This window comes from Populus nigra, chromosome 7 (assembly GCF_951802175.1).
Source record: "Populus nigra chromosome 7, ddPopNigr1.1, whole genome shotgun sequence".
Lineage (NCBI taxonomy): Eukaryota > Viridiplantae > Streptophyta > Magnoliopsida > Malpighiales > Salicaceae > Populus > Populus nigra.
The window spans coordinates 17,551,086-17,575,773 of NC_084858.1; the positions used below are offsets into that span (position 1 = coordinate 17,551,086).

The 24,688-nt window shown below is 30.8% G+C and overlaps 3 protein-coding genes across 3 annotated transcripts; 2 read left to right on the forward strand and 1 right to left on the reverse strand.

The window, feature by feature from the left end:
• Positions 1–8,121: 8,121 nt before the first annotated feature.
• LOC133700136 (seipin-2-like) lies at positions 8,122–9,583 on the forward strand. Its single transcript, XM_062123686.1, is given in 2 exon segments — positions 8,122–8,653; positions 9,083–9,583. Coding segments are annotated over 2 exon segments (789 nt in total). The 5' UTR covers positions 8,122–8,365.
• Positions 9,584–12,509: 2,926 nt separating this feature from the next.
• LOC133698858 (aquaporin NIP1-2-like) lies at positions 12,510–14,930 on the reverse strand. The gene is made up of 5 exons (XM_062121949.1): positions 14,561–14,930; positions 14,017–14,241; positions 13,454–13,651; positions 13,158–13,219; positions 12,510–12,883 (listed from the first exon to the last, which is right to left on the reverse strand). The coding sequence occupies exons 1-5, from the start codon at positions 14,693–14,695 to the stop codon at positions 12,673–12,675; spliced, it is 831 nt and encodes a 276-aa protein (XP_061977933.1). The 5' UTR covers positions 14,696–14,930; the 3' UTR covers positions 12,510–12,672.
• Positions 14,931–21,617: 6,687 nt separating this feature from the next.
• On the forward strand, positions 21,618–22,834 carry LOC133699117 (uncharacterized). Its single transcript, XM_062122262.1, has one exon. The coding sequence runs from the start codon at positions 21,807–21,809 to the stop codon at positions 22,692–22,694; it is 888 nt and encodes a 295-aa protein (XP_061978246.1). The 5' UTR covers positions 21,618–21,806; the 3' UTR covers positions 22,695–22,834.
• Positions 22,835–24,688: the final 1,854 nt, after the last annotated feature.

Consider the following 24,688-nt stretch of genomic DNA (forward strand, 5'->3'; position numbering starts at 1 on the left):
GCACTAAATGCATAACCTTTAAATTTAAAAAGTTATATATATATATATATATATAGAAACAACCTTTGAAAAAAGGATATTAGTTGTGCTATTTTGAATATATATTTTATTCATTGAACTGTATTTAAAAAAAAAAAAAAAAAGAGAGAGAGAGAGAGAGAGAAGAAGGAGGAGGAGGTAAGGTGATAAGAAAATAAACGGTCAATCGTAGGGTTGTCGAGTAGTATGTTACCGCTAGAAGGAGAAAAGAGGAAAAAAACAAAGGAGGAGCACTTATGTTAATGGTAGAATTCAACTCGGGGTCAATCGTAGGGTACCTTTATTTTACGTTGACGACAGCAAACCGCGTTATGTTAAAATATCACTTGTAGGACCCTCCACCCCTGCGAGGAGAGGAGGCTGCGGAACCCAAATTAGTTCTACTTTATTGCTTGGTTGTATGGTAGTAGTAATAATAATAATAATAATAATAATTACTCCTCTCTTGAAATAAGAGAGGATCCTTTGTAATAATAATAATAATAATAATAAATAGTAATAAATAAATAAATAAAGATTTTTGTTTGGAGGTGAATTTGTAAAATCTACCATGGCTAGTCGTCAACCAACCACTTGATGCTTATCCTGATTCATGGAGACGTGTTTACCTGCATGTGCGCTTGTTTGGTCATTAATGAGTAGTGGAAGAGAATCTGCTTTTTATGAATAAAACAAATAAAAAAAACCCATCCTCCGTAAACAGCCTTTTACAGATTTGGTGTTATTTATCGTGTTACTGTTTTAAAAAAGTGGGTTTTTATTGTTTTTTAAAATATATTTTTTTAGAATTATATTAAAATAATATTTTTTTCAAATTTTTAAAAAATTATTTTTGATATTAGTATATAAAAATAATTTGAAATTACTAAAAACATATTAATTTGAAGTAAAGAAAAAAATAAAGAAATTTTAAATTATTTCAAAAAAACTTTTAAAACACAAAAATAAATAGAGTATAATAAATAGTAAATGAAAAATATATATATTACATTTTCATCTTATGGTTTTATTAATAATTTGCTAATAATAGTTGTTTTAAACAATTCTTATTGTTATTTTGCTTTTGTTTTAATCAACCATTAATAATAATAGCAATTCTTTTAATATATAGATGCTAATATGAATAACAATTATGTTATCAGCACAATTTTAGCCTAAAATCAAACCCAAATATTATATAAAATAAAGTCTATATCACTACAACCGACACCAAACAAAACCATAAATTATCAAACCTCAAATTTATAATTGAGAGTGTGATATTTTAACATCATTTATATTTATTAATTATAATCTCAAACTAATAATGTGTTATTTTTAAACATTGTTTTTATTTATTAATTATAAAGATAATTGATAATGACCTAACGAAACATAACAATGTGCATTTTTTTTTACTTGTAAATGGATGGTTTGAGATTTTAAACAACATGTTCACATATTTGTCTATTAATTAAAGATTTTAAATCATGTTTATCTAAAATAAGTATGAAAATGTATAATACATAAGACGATATTAAAATCAACATGATAATTAGCTAAAACAATATTACAAAAGTAATAATAAAAAAATAACTCATAACTAAAAAAATAACACAATGTAATAATACATTTGAGTTTATTTATGTCTTCTATGACGTAAGTGGATGAGCTGACTTCATCAATAACATGACTTCCACCTGTCTATGTAGTCTTATCCTTTGAGACGACATCATTTAAGCTCAATGTCTTTCCTAACAAATCAAATATAGTACGACATGTCTCAAACCAGGAAAATGCATAATAATAAACAAGTCCATCATCATCATTATTATCGAGATCATGAAGATCACTGCAGTATGTCGACCATCATATAACAACCGTCCAACCTAACATGAAGCAAATAAAAATTATTAATCCATAAATAAAATGCAACGATTTTTTCCAAGCTTATAAAAAGTAATAAATACTTACAACATTTTGAATCCGATGTCCATGTGACTCATACTCCATCTCCTCGTGTGGAGGAACCTACGCTGGGTTTGGTGTGATGATTTGACTTGTTATACTTAGTTATCAGCCCATGTATTTCTCCTTGAAAATTACAAGATACACCTAAGATACACCTTTCTAAAAATAAAATCTATTCTTGCATCCTACATCGATATATACTGAAGATTATGGATCATCTAATTATAATCAACGTGCCTACTCGAACGACTAATGGAATGTAATTATATTAAACAATATATGTTACTTAAAGCTAAATTGTTGCATTACACGATTCAGATAATGTATCTCGACAAGCTCATATAATATAAGGGGTCCCAACTGATGTCCATAAAACCATAGTCAATGTGCATATAACAGGAACAACTGACACATCATTTTCTGAATAAGAATTTCATCCATCCTTTTAAAACATCAATAATACAATTATTTTTACATCATTTACCAATATCAACCTATGCAATTGTTTCCAATAATATAAGATTTATACATCAATAACGCAATTATTTCCCAATATTGTCCAACATCAGCTTATGCAATTATTTTTCAATATAAAAAAATTCCAACATCAGCATAAACAATTATTTCTCATCTTTTACAAATATCAACCTATGTAATTATTTCTCAACATTTATCAATATATTTTTTTTAATACCAGCACAAACAATTATTTCTCATCATTTACCAACATCAACGTAAATAATTCTTATCATTTATTAGCATCAATTTATACAATTACTTCTCAATATTTATTCAATATAAAAAATTCAATTGGACTCGAGCAAGCAATTATTTTTCAATATTACTTCTCATTATTTTCAAACATTAAAAAAAATTATCTCATCATTTTTCAACATCAATTTTAACATTAACATTGCAATTTATTATAATATACCTGATTTGACTACTGTATATCTAACTCATTACAATAAAATGACAAAACATGAGTTTGATTATTTTTAAAATATATACTTTCACATCATTTATTAATAAATAAACAATGAAACTTATTAAATAAGGTTTCCATAAAAAATAATTTTAATCTAAATAACATAATTTATATTATCAATAACATATTACTTGTATCCTAATGGAAATTGTAGCTCAACCTTCAAAACCTGAACAAACATATCATGTTTAGACTCAATTCATGGTCGTCCCAAGTATAAATGATTCACATTATATGAGCTTCTAAGTTTAGGTTAACTATTCGTATATAACTCCATCATGTTTGTTCCACTTTGGAAGAACAATTCCATTATTATTTTTTTAAATCCACGTAACATGTGATCGATATCAGAAAATACTAATGTTTCTCAACAAGACACCTCCAAATAATATATATTTCAACATCATTATAATTCAGCCCAAGTCTTCCACATAACATATGATCGATATCATAAAATACTAATGTTCCCCAACAAGATACTTCCAAATAATATCTATTTCAACATAATTATAATTCAACTCAAGTCTTCCATATATTACTTATTTGGTATCTTTAAATGGCATGCCTCTAGTAGCATTCAAGAACATAATATTTCCGTCAATATAAGTGATACTATTATTCATACTAGAAACAATAGTACCATCATAATAACACAATATAAAGAAGTTTGAAAACATATACTGTAAAATAAGAAATACTCATTTCATCAAAAACAAATTATCTTACAATTCAACGCAAACCTTAATTGCTATTACTTTGACCTTAATAAATCAATAAAAACATATCTAATTGCATTAATTAAAAACTAAATGATCTCAATTGAATAAAATCTCCAATTACAACAATTTTTACCAAAATTCAACACAAACTCTAGTTGCTATGATTTTGACCATAACTTTATTAATAACATCAATTGATTAAAAGTCTATCTAATTGCATCAATTAAAACAAAATTTATCTCAATTCAAGCAATATTATTAAATATAGAAAGTAACTCAATAATCAATTTAAACCCTAATTTATCTAATTCAAATCTAATTGATTCCATAAATAACATCAATTGTATTAAAAACACAAAATGGAACATTCAAAATCCAAAATTATCTCAACACCAACGGAACACATAATTATCAAACATAACACAAATAGTCATAAATCAAAACTCAAAACTTATCAATTCAATAGTAAAACCCATAAAATTAAGAGACAATGCAACTATTTTACCTTGATTTTTTGATATCTAAGTGTTAGTTCCACTGGTTGTAGTGGTTGGGAGGTTGTTAACATAAGCTTGGGTCAACAATTTGAAACAAGAAAAACAGTAGAAGGACTCATTAAGACAAGGGAAAGATGATTTTGGTGTTTTGATGGAGGATTGAAAGCTTTTTAGGCGGTTGGAGGCTAGTTTTGTTCTGAATTTTTTAGTTTTTAAAGTTTTTTTTTCCTGCAGAAGTGGCTACCATAGTGAAAAGAGAGAGAGATTATGTACCTATAGTAACCACGATTCAAAAATCACGATTGTATTATATATAATTACTATTCAAAATCAGGTTGTGTTACGCCCATGATTTTAAATTGTGGTTTGCATAAAAGTATTATTCCGAATAGCGGTTCTCTTGAAAACTAAGATTCTAAATAACAGTTGTGTTAAATAACACTATTTTCCAAAACTTTCTCATATTATTTTCCTAAAATTTTATTGTAACTGTCTCCTTTTTCAAAATAATTGTATGGAGTTGACTGTCTTTAGCCGGGAGAAAGCCACCGGTAAAAGCAAGCTCTTATGGCCGACAGCTTAATTAAATTTGGATGAAACTTAAAAGTTTTATGATTTGGTATAATTTAATTTTAGTTCTTTTTAATTTTTCACTAAAAAAAGTTATAAATATATTTGATTAGAAAAGTTTTAAGTTGTTTTTATAAATTTTTAACTTTTAATTTACCATTTCTAACTTATACTACTTTCCTTTATAAAACAAATTAAAAAAAATATTTTTTTTATAAATATTGATCAAGTTCTCATAAATTCAATAAACTAGTTATTAAATACAAAGTGAATACAATTTTTTTTAATTTTATATAAAAATACTAAAACACACCATATATATTTGCAAAAATATAATTATTTTATATATATTTTTGAGAGACTTGGATGTATCCAACACATACAAAATTTTTTTTTGTTATTTTTGTAAGATCATGTTTGGCAAGACTCTAATTTCCTTGAAATAAAAACTACCTAAAATAGGCTTAAAAGTTATTTTCCAAACACATCCTTAAATCAAAAAAACTTTAACAAAAAAAATGACAAATCAAACAGGATATAAGAGACTGACCTAATTTTGACCCGATCCGGTTAACTCGATCGAGTTGACCATACTAGATAAACCTGACTAGGTTGATCATATTGGGTAGACTAGATTAGATTGACTCGAAAAACAAGCTCAAAACAAAGATCCAAAACCAAAACAAATCAAACATAAAAATATATAAAAATTCAAAAGTTTCTTCTTAAAAACGGATCAAAGCACAAAAAATTAAAGAATATAAAGAACAATCAAACTTAAATCTAACCACGTGATATTACTTATTAAAAAATAATTTTGATTTTTAGAATATGACCCAAAATAAAATAAAAAATCATGTTATACAATCTTTATTGGTGACCATTTCCAGGCGCAGATCAACTCTGCAAAATCCATGAGTACACAAGCTCAACATTGTTACTAATAGTTTCACACAATCAATTAAAATAAAATACGACAATAATAAAAAATTAACTTTTGTTAATTAACAGCTTGCAAATTGTAATAAAATAGTAGCTCTCGTGTCCTTCTTTTTTTAATAAAATAAAATAAAATAAAATCTGAACTCCCTTGTCGTTTATATTAAAGTAATTCTTTTCTTCTTTTGATTGGTCTCTTTCGAATCATTAATTATTATGATTATCTGTTCACCTAGAACGATAAAGCCAAGAGCTGGAGGATCGTACGGGTAAAATCATGCCGCGCGTGCAAGAAGAACTGCCAAACACCACGTGGCACTATCGACCCGAAACGAAATGAACGGCCTGTAGCTGCAGAAACAGCAAGAGGGAGAGAAAAATGGTTTCAGATTTCTTCGATCAAATCGCAATGGAGACTCAAAAAACATTCCAAAACCCTAACCCTAAGTGTTACCTCATCTTTCGTTTAATATCAATGGAACCGCCAATTCAATAAAATGAAGAAAAATACCAAAAGAAAGAGATTGGCAGGAAAAGCTGTTATAGTTAGTTAAAGCTGTTGATGAATGTAACAGAATTAGTGGTAAATCAGTTAGTTAGAGAATCATTATAAATAAGAACAACGCTGTGAAGAACACTTTCTTGAAAATTGAATCAGCTTTCGGTATTGCAGAATTTCTCCTCCTCCTCCTCTTCTTCTTCTAATTCTCAATTCTATCTATACTTCTAAGATTAGTTCTTGACAAATTGATATTACAGCCTTGAACCCAAGGCAATTATATCATTAACAAGGATTTAAAATGACAGAAAACAACAAAGTGAGAGCTCTAGCGTTAGCAGATTTAATAATTTTATTGGCAGAAATTTCTGTCAATATTTACACGAGCAATCCGTCGGTAAGCATGTTACCGACAGACTCACTGATGAAAACCGTCTATCAAAAAAATTCTTGTCGGTAATTTATAAATTTTTTTTTTGGATTCGAGGAAACCTCACTCCCCGGAAAGTGCACTTTGTGGGCCCAGGTGAGTGAGTAAAATCCTGGCTGTCCCAGGCTCTTACAAGAGGTGCACGCCCTGACTCGAACTCGAGATCTGCTGTGCAGATTTCAAGCCATTTGCCATCACGTTACGCCCCTTGAGGACGGTAGTTTATAAATTGTCAGTGAATCTATCGGTAATAAATATATTGATAGATTTACAAATGGACAAGGCGTGTCAACAAACTAATTACCAATTTTATTCCATCAATATATCCATCGGTAAATATAACATATCACCGACAGAATACCATATGTAATTCCATCGGTGCGTTAACAGTAACAAATGTATTTGCAGTAATTCTTTTCCAACTCTCTAGAATATATCGATTGTCTAGTTCTGTTGATAATCCTAACAGTAATAGTAACATTTGTAGTAATTCTTTTTTAATTCTCTGAATATATTGACGGAGTTGTACCATGAGTAACCCCGTCAGTAATATTTTAAAAATATATTGAACAGAAGTAAAAAAATTAGTACTTGGTTTGTTTATTGAAATTACTAGAATTTTCCTTTTATAAATTTTTACTTCAAGGGAAAATTTGAATGGGAAAGAGCTAATAATAATGTTGTGATAAGGATTTTGGAGAATCATGTTGCAATTAGATAAGATCAAATTCAGGATAATTTTTTTTATTTCAAATATTAAAATTCAACAAAATAATGCAAAAATTATTACAATAACAACTAAAATTCAACACAATTATTTCTAAGTGATAATATTTTTAATCCTAAATTTACAAAAATTATTCTAAATGGAATAAATACAAAATAATAATTAAAATTAATTCTACACATTTAATTGAAATTGAACAACAAATTTGAAACAAAATAACTAAAATTCAACAAAATAATGTAAAAATTATTTCAATAACAACTAAAATTCATGTCATTTGGTAATTCATAAAATTATTAACACAAAATTGAACAAAAATAATGACAAAAAAAACACAGAATAAGAAGAAAAAAGATGAAAAATTATTACCTTAACTATGTGTTTTATTTCGGCTCTTAATTAAAAAAAGAAGACATTGTCATTAAACCCAAAAAGAAAGAAAAATGAAGAAATAGAACAAACTTTAGAATAAAAAGATAAGATAATGCTTGATTTCGGGTGAGAAGGAAAGAGAGAAGAAAAATGGCAAGAAACAAGATTATTGCAGAAAAGGAATGAAATGAATCAAGGATTACAGAGAAAATTAGAAATGACAAGAAACAGGATGAAACAAATGGCAGATAAGAAGAGGACAGAGAGAACATTTATGGTTGGAGACTGGGTGCATTCAAGGCTGAAACCTTACAGGCAAACAATAGTAGCTTTAAGAAGAAATATGAAGTTGAATCCAAGATATTTTGTTTCGTATAAAGTCATTCGGAAGATTGAGAAAGTATCCTACAAGCTGTTATTACCAGCAACAACCAATATCCACCTAGTATTCCATGTTTCCTTGTTGAAAAAGAAGGTTGGAGATAATGCAGTTGTATCTTCAATAGTTCCAGTAACAGATGAGTCAAGCAAGGTGAAGGTGAGTCCTATAGAGATTTTGGAACGTAGGATTATAAAGAAAGGAGACAGGGCTGTGGCTGCTGGATTAATTAAATGGTCTAATCTGTTTACCGAAGATGCAACTTGGGAAGATCTTGAAGAGCTTCAGCTGCAATTCCCAGAATCTGACATTCATTCTGGAGGTCATTTTGTGTGGATTATTGGTGTTCTCGGCTATGCTTAGTGGCTTTATAATGAGATATTTGGTGGAGGAACCAATACAAATAAGGCAGGATTTGAATTTCGATTATACAAAGAACAGTCCTGTTGCATTTGTGTCCATAAAACCTTGTGGTGGCGTTGCTTGTGATGACGAGGATTGTAAAGAGAATATTGGAAATGTCAAGAGCTTAAAGAGAATATTGGTGTCCATAATGCTTTAAGCTTTCCCAGTTTTGTTTGAAATATGTTTTCTAGCTGATACTGCCATTTGAGAACTTGGGGGGATAATATTAAGCAAATTAACTTGGACTAGACTGTCGAGGCATTTTGGTTGTCTCTTGTTAGCATGAAAACCCATGCTAGCAATACATGAAATTGAAGGTGGCAGCTACGTACCCTCCATTTTTGGCAGAGGACTTGGTGATATTTATTTTCACCTTGTCTTTTAGGAGCCCCTTTCCATTCTGGCATGACCTATAATAAGAAGAGGCTATCTTGTAACAGAATCTTGGAATAATGAGGTTGAGCCCGATACACATTACAGAGTCTAACGTGTTCTGTTTGTAGATATGCTGTATTATAAATTATTACAAATCATGGCCTGTAGTTAAGGCTGATATGATTTTCTTTAATCTTTCAGGGTGCTTGTTCTGACTTGCTTCACTGTTCATTTGCAGATCTGCGTGGACTTCCTCTCTGTTGATGGGAAAACCCTTGCCACCAAAAGCCATCCATGCATTTTAAAATTCAAAAGCGAGTTTATCCGCATTTTATTGAATTTTCTTAAGGTTGCACCCCTTGCTGCTGGCTACATTTCTGAATCCCAGACTTTGGCGTTGAAGATAAAAGGTTTTAGGGAAGGTGACGTGCCTGCTTCCTGCTTGAAGGTGATAATTGAACAACGAGCTGAATGCCGGCCTGGAGATGGTATCCGTGAAATATATGATGCGTCCGTCATATGGATAGTATGGTGAGGAAAGAAAACCATATTCATATGGATTAACATGTTGTTTATGATGGAGTTGTTGTTCGCTCTAGTATGCTGTAGACCTGTTATTATTCCAAGAGCAAGGTTGAGGGATGATTCTGGTATCAACAGTACCACTCCAAACAACGTCCCCGCACAGAGTTGATACCGAGGTTTCTATACACTTGGATTGTGATGATAAAAGAAAAGTCTAGCCTTCAACAGCAGTGCCAAAGTTTCTGTAACATTTTACTCCAGTCAGGCATGCCATCCTAAAATGGTTCCATGAATTCATTGATTTCTCGATCATCATGTACATCTGTATCCATCAGTTGTAGTTTGTAAATATTACATGATGGGGAAGTCTTACTGCCCTTTAAACATGACTGGTTCGGCAGGAATTATGCAATACAAAGCTATTCCACCAATCCGGTGTGGCTCAGTATAACCTACGTGTGTAATCAGTTGCCAATTGATAATGCTGTGTGAAACGCTAAACAAAGAAAAGTGGCACAAACTGTTGTATTTTGTTCTTAGAGCCTTGGAAATTATGATTTCAATAATGAAGTAAACTAGGAAATGTTGAGGGTTCCGAATGATTAATGCGCATGGGAGACCTTATCTCGAGCGATTTTAGAATTCTGATTCCAGCACTCTGCCTGAAAATAAACTGACAGACATTTATCATGATGTGAACTTCAGTTTTTCTTGACATCCTGATTAAATGGCCTTCATAGATTAGTGTGAGCATAGAGATCTTGCTCTTTCCTCGGCGAATTGTGGTCTGGACGACATCTGGTTGCCCAGAGTTCGTGTTCTTCGCATGGCATGCTGACTTCAGTTCCTGATCTGATAACCATCTTTTTACAGCTTTCATAAGGATAAAATTATGAATGCATGATTGTCTCAGTACCAAGCTTTGAAGCTATGCTATGTTCTTGAGGTTTAGGGAACCCAGAAACTGCTGCTGGAGAATTGCATTTGGTCAGTGCACGATTGTTTCAGGACCAATTGGCTGCTTACTGATTCGTAAACAAAAGCATCTTATATGAGCATCTCAGCCAACATTTGTTATTCGGACAGCCTGGAGCAATTCCATTGCTCTGAACTATCCCTAAATATCCTTCTATATATATATATATAAACAATTCTTATAAAAAAAAATCGTTATCCTGGTTAATTTTATATAACTTGTGAACTTGATAGGTATAAAGATAATATAATTATTAAAAATATAGTTTGACTAAAATAAATTTTAAGAAGATATTTTAAAATAATATTAAGATAAAAATATATTAAATTGACCTGAGTTAATCTGTTAAATATATCAAAGTTATGAGATTGCGATAATCTTTTAGAAAAAAATAATAAAACTTAATTCTCAATTGACTCATAAAATTGAAGAAAAAAAACTCAATTAAAAAAATAAACTAAGTCAACTTTAGGTTAACTTGTAAAGCCGTGTCTAATCTTTAATAAATTTAATATTAAAGAAGAAAATTGGAAGAAAAAAAAACACTTCAATTGCATCAACTCGAATTAACATGTCAAATCTATAATTTAAATTATAAGATTAGAATAACATCATAAAATAAATTATAAAACTTAATTTATAATACATGTAACATTAAAAAAAAAAAAATCAAAGTTGAGAAATACATGAAGAAATGAATGAACCGTCATTTAGTTTTTATTAATGTAATGACACAGCAAAGAGAAGTGATGTGGCAAGGCAGCGGGCAGGTGTCTGATTTGAGCCCTTATTTGTCCTCGTGGATAGGGTTCAAAATATGGATGCTTGACTGTCCATGGCGGCAGGCGGCGGCCCAAGAGATCACCTCTTGAAAGCCAACCGTCGTAAAACAAGCCTCGTGCCATATATTGACGATTAAACGTGAAATATTTCTCACGTCTAAAAGTAAACAAGAATCATGTGTTCGGATAACAAGAACAATTAAACATTTATTTCGTCTAAAAGTATTAAGTTTAGAAATCATGAAGCTTGTGATCGGATAGCATGGTTCTTATCCATTTGCAGAGGGTGTGGCATTTCCTTTCTCTACCTCCTGCGCCATAGGATTATAACAAGTAGGCACGTCTCTCATGGTCTCCCATCTTATCTTATGAATAACTATTTATTCTTTTTCTTATTAACTTTTATTATTATTAATGGTTGTTTTCAGATCAGCTTGTAAATATTTTAACTAATTTTATGGATCCTGAAATTAACAACCATATAAACTTTCAATAATTTTAAAATTTATAGGATTTAAACTAGTAATTTAATTTATAGGATTTAAACTAGTAATTTATGAGAAGTAAAACTAAAATCTGATTAATTAAATTATAAACCTTAAAATTACTGCTATTAGTTCTTGATCGGTGGAGATGGGATACGATTTGAGTCCAGTTCTCATTGATCTAAGGAATTCTGGAGTTGAGGGAGCGTTATGTTGAGGAATTAAAGGATAATGCATGAATTGATTTTTGTATTAGCTTGCTTTCTATTTTAGATTTTTGTATTAGCTTAATGATGAGATTTAGCAATAATTGGTACTTAGCTTTTAGGGTTTTTATTTGGAAAAAAGTTGTATTTTTCATTATATTTTAGCTTCAGCTGTTTTTTAGACATTAAATAAAAAATAGGAGTAAACCTGTAAAAAAATAAATAGTTTTTATAGTTATTTTTTAGAATATTAAGTATTACCATGCTAATTTTTTAAAATTCAGTAAACAAATATAATTTTGATCAAACGTTACTTTCACTTTCTGTCACATGAAAGCAAAATCTAGAACACCATTCGGGCCCTCTCAAAACTTTTATAAATATAAAATCTTAACTCAAAATTTGATCCAAGAAAAAAAATAAAAAAAATTGGAATCCAAATTCTCAAAAGAAATGGAAATTGGGTACATAATGGCATCCTGGATTTCTATAGATGGTGACTAAATTTGGAGAAATTACCCTCTACATTTTGTGACATGATTAATGCAAGCCAGGTTTGGAAGATTGGATCCATTCTTTTTTAAATTAAGCTTAATGAGAAGGAAAAAGTTTCATTAATTTTGTAAAAAGAAAAGGAAACACAAAATTAATGAAACTTTTTCCTTCTCATTAAGCTTAATTTAAAAAAGAAAAGAAAAAAGAATTCCCTTTGTTTAAGGTTTTGAGTTACATGCCATCACTTGGAAAACAGAGTAGCCATATAAAAGAAAGGAATAAAAACATCAAATTCCACAATCTCAATCTCAATCTCAAGAACTTTCTTTGCCATTCAGGAACGACGCACTCTTGGTGATCTCCCGCAGAGGCTTATCGGTGTACCTGATCAAATTATACACCCATGCGCCGGCCTGAGCTCCAAGGATGGGCGACACGATGTAAATCCATAGGCCCTTGTATTGATGGGACACAATTGCAGGTCCCAAGCTTCTTGCAGGATTCATTGACGCCCCTGAAATTGGCCTGTAAAACAGTTGACGAAAAATATTTGAAAATCCTCTTTAGTCGAAGCCACAAATGGGGATTTTGGATTTAGCAAGAAAATGAAATCACGCTTCCTCCTTGGTATATTTTTTGACAAATTGGTCACGACAAGTCGCAGTATAAAATATTGTGTTCTTGTTGAATATTCAGCTGAATTATGTCATCTATTTCATCACCATGATATGATTTAGACAATATTGACAATTAATCCTGTGAATTATTCTTGATAGAGATAAATGGATTAGATTAATACCCTGCAAACATCACATTAAGAAGCACGGTGGAACCGACAGCAAGTCCAGCCAGTTCGCCAATCTGCATAAACAACAAAAACAAATACGGGGATGACAAGAGAAAATTATTCCAAATCACTGTCAGCACAAACGGTATCATATAATTTAAATGTCGTGAGACACACAACGCAGCTTGATTAATCATATAATAGAATACCAGAGGTTCGGCTGCGAACCCAATTTTCTCAATCATACGGGTGTTGCTTTCTATGACCTGAATTTAGAATCAACGATTGGGACAAGAATAGGAACTTACAGCTCTGTTATCAGTGGCGACGCCGGAAATGATGAACATGAGGTAGAACGTGATTATAAACTCAACAACAAAGGACTGCAGATTGGATCCCGCTGGCATTGTTCCTGTGAAGTGATCTTGATCGCCCTGAAAAAGTAATCGGATTGTTCCGGCTGCTAGAGTTGCTCCGATGACTTGACATGCTACGTAAGCCGGAACCTTAAGAAAATAAAATAAACCACGTAACAATTGGCTCAACGAACTTGGAAAACTGGGTAATGTAACATTTTTTTTATTGAGAGGATGGTTATGATTCATTAAACCGAGTTAACAATCATTTCTTAGTAATCAACAGCTCAACAACCCAGTAATCAATTTGTGACAAAACTTGGATATTGAGACAAACAGGACCTTTTGGTACGGTTCTCGTTCTAGGTAGCTACAGTTACCAGAACAGCAAGTGGTTTTTTTTTAAAAGGGAAAATAAAGAGAGAAAACCATTGTTAACGTCAAGATTTCTTACACCTCTAGGTTTGTTATGTGCAGTGTACCTAATTTCAACAAGGTAGATACAATGGTTTTACCTGTTTCCATGGAAATCTCTTGCAAGTGGCAAAGGCAAGGGTGACAGCAGGGTTGAAATGGGCACCAGAGATATGACCAACAGAGTACACCAAGACCATCACAGCCAGCCCCCAAGTTATTGATATTCCTGGAAGTGTCACAACCTTGTCAAAGTTCAAATTCACGGCCACCGACGAGCAACCGGCAAATATCAAGAAGTATGTTCCGGCTATCTCAGCTACCAACTGCACACGTTAATTAGCTCATCAACATCAATCTCAAATAAAAAAGAAGGAAAAACCATTTGTCTGATAAATTCCAAGACATGATGATGATCTTTCTAGACGGAAATGTATGCCAAGAACACGTTGATTCCTTATTCTTGATGTAGAGTAAATTAATTAAGAGGAAGCAAATTGAGGGTATGCAATTGGTGTGTAATCTTGAAAATCAAATAATAATAGGAAATATGGGTATGAAAGAAAAGGGCAAACATTCTGGTTCAGGGCTTGATCATACGGCAAGGAGAAAACAGGCACAGAAAGAAGATAAATGTTACAGCACCTTTTGCATGAAAGGCACAGAAAAGTTCAAGACAGAAACTTCCTTGATGGAGCTAGATGAAGGATAATTATCTTTAATATCCAAAACAACTCCTCCATGGTTTCCATTTCCATTAGTCCCATCGATCTCAGCCATTACCACAAATACTTACCACTAGAAAGACAGCTAAGAATGAAAAGGGAGGAGAGATGAGAACAAGAAAGAGATACAAGAAGTGACAAAGATGCGCAAAGATATTGCCTTTGTGGTAGCTTTGTTCTTCTCCTATGGAGTATATATAGCAAGTTCAAGCTACAAGAAATTTTTAAGTTACAGAGGCTTGTAAAGATATACAGAAGCAAGGGAGAGAAACAATTGTTAACTCCAATTTTCCTTACTACGTTTTATATAAGAAAAAGAAAAAGAAAAGGATTGACCATGACAACTCTTTTTTCACGTAATTTCAGCCCTTTATGCTTCCTTGTAGGATTATTTCGCTGAGATCACTGTACATCAATTTTCTTTGGATGTGTATGTGACGTTGAAAAATATGACCTTCGCATTTAAAGCTCATCAACAACCCACCGGAAATACAGAGAAGGCATGAATGAACATGATCATAACATTACCAGGTCCAAGGGCATCTTCAGCATAAGAGGAAAAAAAAATTTAATAGTATTTTTTTAGCTTTTCTTCTGTGATTTTGTAGTTAAATATTGAAGAGCTAAAATAGTTTTTTTTTTATCAAAGAACAGTCATTTTCACGTATCTATATAAAAAAAACCAAATATTAAAATATAGATAATGTAAAGATCATTCTTTTTTCAATTAAACTTTTCTCAAAAAAATCACAAGAATTAATATTAAATATATTAAAATACAAAGGGATTGTTGTTGTTTTTTCATTAGAGTGCATATATAAAAATTATATTTATACTATTAAAAAAACTATATCAACAATTTAACTATTCCAAATGAGTTTCGCCATTAAAAATGTTTTTACAATATGAACTTAATTTGAAGTTAAGTTGTGAGTTTGATAGATTAATTTAAGAGACAAGTCAACCCAATTATTGGTGTATTTTTTTGAATAAAAAATAATATTATTTTAATAAAAAATATATTAGTTCATAAAGTTTGATCTAAGCCAAATTCTGAACCTTGGGTCATCGGTTTCACCAGGTGCAAGGACTGGGTCCTATATCTATGCATGAAAGGGATATTTGTAGAAGCAGTTTTCTAGGAATATATATGATCAATTGCCAGTGTATAATTCAAAAAAAAATCAAAACTTTTCAAAAACGTTCTCCAATCACAAACCCTAGAATCTCACTGTTTGTTTAGTTAGTCCAACTCATAATTAATCATTTTAATTTCAAGTTTGATTACAATTCCAAAGCTATTTAACTCAATAAATTGAAGTATTTGTAGCTCTACAAGTTGAAAGTGTATTCAATGAATAGCCAGTGGAAGAATATTTCACTATATCCTCCTGGATTTGCTGGAAAATGGAAGCGAGCATTTCATGCATCTCTGAGAAATTTGTCTGATTTAGCTGTAGGATTGCTCTGTTTTTTTGTTTTTTTTCCCAGGAGAAGTTCAAAATCAAAGTTAAAAATGGATAATAACTTCTAAAAAATTACCAACGCATAAAAAGTCTCTGGCATCATCATTTAACTACAAATTTCAACCACTACTGTCACAACAACATCTATCATCTCACCAGAATTAATTGATGTAGTTGTCATCGTCACCTTGTTCCCTCCATAATCATTATTACAACTTTGTATTATAACATTTACAACTTTGTATATAGTCTAAGCTTTTTTCTAGATGTTTTAGGTCAAACAAGTTGAAAAATAAGGTTTTAGATTAAAAAAAAAACATATATTCTGCTTTTCTAATCATCATAATGATCAAAATCTATGGAATTATAGAGAACACATCGTTTGAAATATTTTTTTCAAAAAACATCTGGGCAGACAGCATATTGTCTATCTCAATTACATTTAAAAAACAACAAGGATACACCTGCTGATCCTTTCTAAATGGGCTAGGCATTGGTCTGTTCTTTTTTTTCTTACCTTTTTTTTAAAAAAATCATGTTTTTTTATGTGTTTTTTAAAATTTTTAAGTTATATATATCAATTAATACTTATTCTCTCTAATTTTTTATTTTTTATATTTAGCTATTTTTAAATAGTGGTTGCTTTTTTAATTATTTTGTATGTATTTAGTTTTTGAAGAGATTATTCTAATTCATCTATAATATTTTTATATTTTATATAATCGAACTTTATTTTTAAAAATAAAAATTATTTATTTTTAGATAGTATTTCTAATAAGTGCAACATTGCGAGATATTTTATTTTCTCTTTGATTTTATTCAATCAATTTTATATGCGTGTTTATTTTCATTATCATTTTATTAAATAAAATATTAAATTTAATCAACATACTCATTGAATACAATTGAATAAATAATCAATCCAAGTTTAACTAAACATAGAGGAATGATTGATCAGACTACCTAACCCAGTTAAAAACTCAAGTCAACCTACAACTTGGTCGACCCGAGATAAAACACGAGTAAAAAATCCATTGAGTTTTTTTGAATTTTTTGGTTAAAACAAGGTTGATTTTATTCCTTTTTAAGAAAAATAATTGAGTCAACATAGGTTAACCCTCTTGACCTGAGCAGGGGTCAATCTCTAAGTCAGGTTTTATCCTTATCTTGACCTGAGTCAACCCGGGTTGACCCTCCTAACACGTGACACGTGCTTTTTCCTGAGTTGACCTTGGATTTGGGTTTTAAAATCATGATAATAACCACTTTTATCCTTATCTTGACCTGAGTCAACCCGAGTTGACCCTCCTAACCCATGACACGGGCTTTTTCCTGAATTGACCCCTGAGTCGAGTTTTAAAACTATGATAATAATCATTTTTATTCTTATATTGACCCGAATCAACCTAGGTTAACCCTCTCATATTTTAACCCAAGCTTGTTCAAGGTCGACTCCGAGTCGTGTTTTTAGATTATGATAATAATCATTTTATTTTTATGCTGACCCGGCTCAACTCAGGTTGACCCCACCACCCATGATCAAAGCCTTGTCATAGCTCAACCCTCGAGTCGGGTTTTAAAACTATAATAATAACTACTTTTATCCTTACAATGACTCGAGTCAATGGTCAACCCGTCGTGACCCAAATCTTATCTCGGGTCAATCCTCAAGTTGAGTTTTAAAAATATGATAATAATCACTTTTATACTTATATTGACTCAAGAAAACACAGGTTAACCCTTCAAAATCATGACCCGAGCCTTGTTCCTAGTCATTTCTTGATTCGGGTCACCACTCATCAATCAAATTCATAGATCAATAATAGAGGTTTGGGTTTAAAAAAAAAAGGGATTGACCTAAAAAAAACATAAATTAACTTGTGACCCAAGTAAAACCCGTTGATTGAATCTCAATTTGATTCTTTTAAAAATTTTAATTTTATATAATAATATTTGTGCAGAGAATTAAACTTAACTTTCCACTTACGAGTAGAAACTGAACAGATTAAACGAGCCAGCAAACCATGTAAAACGCGCATGCAAAGATCCAACCTACCACTACTCTCTTTTTCTCTCCCTCCATTGAAATGAAGAAAAGAAATCCCACTACATATATATATTATAATTACTTATTACTAAGCTTGCTCGATCTTGACTCATGGTTGCTCTCATATATATCCTGATCAGCACCTGATCACATCATTAATGCCCCATTACTAATCGCCCGCTGATTGCTGGACCATGTTATTATTGGAATCTTGATCATGTCCTCTCGATGCTTTTATGATCGATCCATGGAAATTTACCACTCCCAGTAATGCTACATGCTCATGTTGTTGACTCTGGCCTTCACTAGCTTTACAATAATCTTTTATTTCCAAATTTGAGGTATGTAATTCAACTAGTTAAATTTTTAGTTTGTTTTTTAAAGATCACCAGTTTGAGTTTTACAAATCTCGAGATTACTGGAGACTTACATGATTTTTAATTTCATGACCCGTGGAATTAATTGAGTTACGCGCAAGTTAACCCGAATACCCATATTAATCTAAAAAAAAATGATCTTTTATTCCACATCAATACTTAGGTTTCCCACTTTCAGCATAGAAACAAAACATATAGTTTACTCTTGCTTGCTAGCATGCTTAACGATCGAAGGATTGACTGCTAGAGATCTTTATTGTTAGTGGCAAGCCAAGACTCTTGTGAGTTGTGACACTTGCTTTGGCTGTGGAGAGCTATATATATGTTCCTCATCAGCTTTTTGTATTTTCTTTTCTTTTCTTTTTTGGTCTCTACTGGTGTATGTGACACATGCATCACGGGTGATCAGTTAATGTATTTCTGTAAAGTATTTAAGTGAATTATAACAAATTAAATTTGAGCTTCGATCGTTTAGACCTAAATTTAAGTATAAGAATTACTTTATTGCAGTAAGTTTCTCTTTATTTTTCATTTCAGAAAAATTACCCTGATATTCTACTATATATAGTTTACTCTGTTTTGCAGTTTTGTCGGTGTTGTTTCATAAATTTTATATATATATATATATATATATATATATATATATATATATATAGTTAGAGAATAATATAAATCATATCATGAAATCTCATCTAATAGTTTAAGCTATTGGGTTGAGATAATTCTTTGACATGATATTAGAACATTGATAACTAAGCGGTCATGAGTTCGAATCCTACTATCTTTATTTATTTGATAAAAATTAAATATAAGATAATGTGAACTTGTGTAAGTTTCAAGCGATCTCACCTAACAACTTAAATTATTGGATTGAGATGGTTTATATATATATATATATATAATGTTCATAGCTATAGATAAGGTAGAAAAATAACAAATCTTCTCAGGACACATTTCTAAATCAAATCCAGAAGAGAAATAATACAATATTAATAAAAGAGACGAGGGCAATAAAAAACAAAGATCTCACAAGAAAATCAAAACCAAGAAAGCATAGATAATTTTTTTTCTCAACCAATTTGTTAGATACAATTTTTTTCTCTTTTTTATTTTATTGAAATGGGGGCTTGAAACTCTAAAAAAAACTCAAATCAAACGTGCAATCATGAATTTAATAAGATCAAAATACAATAATAAAAAAAAAACCAATGCTACTTTGAACCAACACAAGAACGAGTTTTGTAATGATATCAACAAACCACAAAAGGGGGAGTTGAGAACTATGGGATCTTTCTTTTCTGTCGACTTAAGCCACAAATGGGGGAATTTTGTTGACCCAAATCAACCCAAACCCAGCAGCCACAGCCGACCATCTTTCTGAATTCTCATCCAATTCAACTTCCATAGCCACCGCACAGTCATCACTCTTCCTCTCCCCAACAACCAACAACCATTTATTAAGGAAGGGGGCAATTTCCCCGCTTAATAGTTGCCCTTTGACCACTTCTAATCGTCCCTTTGTGATTTTATTAAAATTTGAAGGCAATTCAAGCCCAATCCAACAGAAAAGAGGCTAAAATAGAAATGCTCCTAGATCATGTATGATTAGACAAACACAAAGGTGAGAGTTAATTTTCAGATAATCAATTGTTTATATAAGTTAGATTCATTATATTAATTTTAGGACCAATATATTAAGAGTAATTAATTTTCAAAATTAACTTTTTATTAACTTATATTAGCTATTAGAGTTTAAAATATTTTTGAATGCTAGAGCTTTTTTTTCAATATTGCAAGAAATCCTAACTGAAATATATTATCAAGTTTAATTTTTTTAAAAAAAATAAAAGTAAAATGATCACATTTAATGATGAAAAAAAGTATAAAATAAAAAAGAAAAATTATTTTGCAAATCTACAATGCATTATCTCACAAGCTATAATAAAAAAAAACCGATACCTTTTAGTTTTTCTTTTAATTGTGATAAAAAAAGTAGATTAGAAAAAATTAAATGGTGTAATTTAAAAATAAAATAAAAATTACTAATTTGATATATAAAATGCTCCCATAGTAGCAGCTGTCACAAACTTATTAATTATGGACTATCGATTTAAAATAGAAAATTATATATAAGTATATTTGCAAAATAATAGTTTAATATTAAACTGGAAAGCTTAATTTTGATTATAAGCTTTAGCAAGAAAACAGCTTACGTTGAATTTATACTTAATTCTATGAATAATAGAAAACAAATAGTATATTTCTTGCATCAATTATTTTTAAGTTTTAATATTTTTTTAAAAAATATTTTAAGTGAACAGATCTGGTCCAACTTTTTTGAATTGGGTCAGATCCATCAGCCCAATAAACAATAAAGCATTCTTCACTATTGAAGATGGAGCAATGAAGAGTGAAATATGATTTGATCCTTTCACCAATTTCATGGTTCTTTTCAAGTTGTTTTCGTTTTATTTTTTTATATCTATGTAATTACACATCTAATGTTTAAAATTGGATGTCTATATTATGAAAAACAATACCATAAATACATCGAGCTGCCAAGTATGAATTGCTAGTCTTGGTATATGAATTATTTCTACCAAGAAAGCATACAATCTTTCAGATACATCTTTATTTCAATTACTTAAAAGCGAAAAAAAAAAGTTTGTATTTAAATGTGTTAGCTATGGCTTTTCTTAATTTTTTTTAAAAAAAAAACAAAGAAAAATGATCCCAATTTAGAAGCTGTTTGTAAATGTGTTTAGAAAGATGTTTTTAAAATTTATTTTTTAAAAAAAATGATTTATTTTTAAAATTTTTAATCATTTTGATAGATTAATGTTAAAATAATTTTTTTAAAAAATATTTTTTTATATATTTCAGAAAAAAATATTTTAAAAAATAATAATTATTATGTTTTTAAATATTAATTTTAAATATATTTTTTAAAAAAAAATTAAAAAAAATAGCTAAACTGGTACTGACAACGGTTGTTTCCTCTCTCTCGCAGTCTTCCAATTTGAACCAAAATTCGAAGTTAAATTATTAATTAACACCCAAATTAAACACATCTCCTTCCATGAAAACAACCACCTCAACATGTCCCCTCATGAGTCATGACTCAATTGTTCTCCAGTAGCTTCGGCTCCGAGCCAGAATTCATTCCCGTTACACCGAACCAAAATTCAAAATCTCTCCCCCCAAAAGTCCCCAAAAGGGCAAAATGCTCAAAGAAGGATTGTACCCACACCTCTCTATTTTTGAAACAGACTAAAAATGGTGTCCAAGTCCCTCAAAAGAAGCCCCACGAAATCCATGAAGGATCCGAGGAGCCACCGCCCCCGCCCCCGCCCCCGCCGCTGCAACAAGAGGAAATCTCCGGTCAAAACCACCTCTTCCATCATCTCAACCATCAACAAAACTATCTTCACTTGCAAGCGCCGCCTCTCCAAGCTTTTCTCTAAATTGGCCCGCATTAGCACCCCAAATAGCCGCTACAAAGACTACAAAATCTTGAAAACTGGGTCCAAATATCATGACCTAGAAGTTGAGAAGGATACCGTTTGTAGGGCGCTCTTCTTCAACGAACGGTTACCTCCCTTGATTTCTCCTGATAAGAGGACTGTTTTTCTTGATCTTGATGAGACCTTAGTGCATTCTAAAGCAGGCCCACCACCCCAAGAGTTTGATTTTGTTGTGAGGCCCAAGATTGATGGAGAGATGATGATTTTTTACGTGTTGAAGCGACCGGGAGTTGATGCTTTCTTGGAGGCTTTGGGGACTAAATACGAGGTCGTGGTGTTCACCGCCGGGTTAAAGGAATACGCTACGCTGGTTCTTGATAGGATTGATCCAAAGGGGGTGATTTCGCACCGGCTTTATCGGGATTCTTGCAAGCAAGTTGATGGGAAGTTTGTCAAGGACTTGTCTGAAATGGGGAGGGACTTGAAGAGGGTGGTAATTGTTGATGATAATCCTAGTTGCTACATTTATCAGCCTGAAAATGCAATTCCAGTGAAGCCCTTTCTTGATGATCTTGGAGATTTAGAGTTGGGGAAGCTGGCTACTTTCTTTGACAGGTGTGATTGTTTTGAGGATATGAGGGATGCTGTGAAGGAGTATGTTGGTGGTGAAGGAGGCGTGGAGGTACAAGTGGAAGTCTAATTTATTTTCTCACTCTGCTTCCGTTGTTCTCTCTCTCTCTCTCTCCCTCTCTTTGTCATAGGTTTCTTTTCATGAAATTAGTTGCGTTGAACACAAAATTGTTCAATCCCAATTGAGAAAAGCAACTTGTAGCTTAATTACTTATTGTATTAATTCACTTGTAATTCAGTTCTTCATCATTGATTATTTGTTTGACTAGTGAAAGGTACCTATTACAAGGAAATTTTATTTCAAAAGGTCCTCCTAACAATTACAAATCTTGATTTATGCTTCTCTATCTACGCCTTGCCCTGCTATGATTTTGCGTTTATCCCTCAATTACTTGAGGGAAAGAAATCGGATCTGCAGCTGTCTAAACCGTGCAAAACTCCCAAGTGCATGAATGTGAGTCCTGTAAAAGTGCAGTCAGGATAGATGACCTGCATTGAGGGCTGTATCAAGGTGAGGAATCAGAGATAGTGATGGTGGCTGATGGGTAGGCCTAAAGGTTCTTTGGATGCATGGTAATGGCGGAAGAGTTGTCTCATATTGAGCTACAGTTATTATCTTCTGTCATTGAAGAGCTAAACGCAAAAGCAAGTAGAATGGTTCCTTTTCTGTGTTAGTTTGTGACAAATTGGTTTCTTACAGCTCCTGCCTAACGGGGCTTAGAAACTACAGCCATTCATACGTACAAGAAAAGAAGAAAAAAACAGCTAACATTTGAGTGGTGTTTTTGGATTTTTAATTTTTGTACATTGTAATTATTGCATAGCTTCTAGGGTCAACTTTTCTTTACTTAAGGTTGAGGAGCGTTTTAGGTTTTTAGATCTCGAATTTTTTGGAATTATTCTATGGGGTGAAGGATATTCACTCTTTTTATAATTTAAAAATATATTTCAGTAAGTAATCATTTAATTTTATTAAATTTTATTTATTTATTTTTAATTTATCTCTTAACATTTGATTTATATGTTTTTATCAAATTCTTATTCTTTTAATTCCTAATTATTTTACTTTTAATTTTTTTATTGAATTTTATTTTTCAATTTAATCCCTAATCATTTAATTTTAATTCTATTTTTTTTAATTTAATCCTCATTCTTATGATTGCAATTCCTTTTATTTTGAGTTTTTTTCTTGATTAATTTTTTCTTTCAATTTCATTCCTTATTGTTTAATTTCATTAAATTTTCATATCATATTTTGTGTTTATTTTTTTAATATTTTTAAAATTCATCCCGAGAGTCGACCCCCTTCATGTCCCAAGTCATTGGTTGGGTCGAAAAACTAGGGTTAATGAGGTCAATTGGATTTATTTTTTTATTGTAAAAATAACATTATTTTGATAAAAAATAATAGCAAAAGAAAAAATCAACTGGTGTTAGACATGATTTTCTCCTAGCTAATCGCTTAATTTTTTATTTAGCTAAAAAGTAAAAATGAAATTATTTCGATAAAAAAAATAATAGAGAAAAATTCAATTGTGATCCTTTTTTTTTTTTTGGTTTTTCTTTGTTTTGGATATTTTTTAGATTTTTTCCCCTTCATTTTCATCCATTTCCATTTGATATTGTTTTGTTTTTATATTAAATATGATACTCATTCTCTTGATTGTTTCTTTTTTATCCTTTTTTTGGTTTTTTTTCCTTTTAATTTTTCCCCTCAACATTTTCTTTCATTTCTTTTTTTTTTCAGATTTACTTTTTATTTTTTTAATTGCTCTTTTTTATCCTTTTCTTAATTTGTTTTATCTTTCTTAATTTTGTCCCTCAGTATTTTATTTTATTTACTTTTTTATTTAATTTTGGTTCTTATTTTTTTTATTATTCTTTTTTATCCTTATTTTCTTTTTTTTCTATTTTTCGATTAAATCTCTCAATATTTTCTTTCATTAGTTTTTATATTAGATTTGGATCTCATTGTTTTGATTACTAATTGTGTTCTTTTTAATTTTTGATGGTTAAAAATTTTATTCAAGATTTGTTTTTAGTCATCTATATAATCATCTTAGT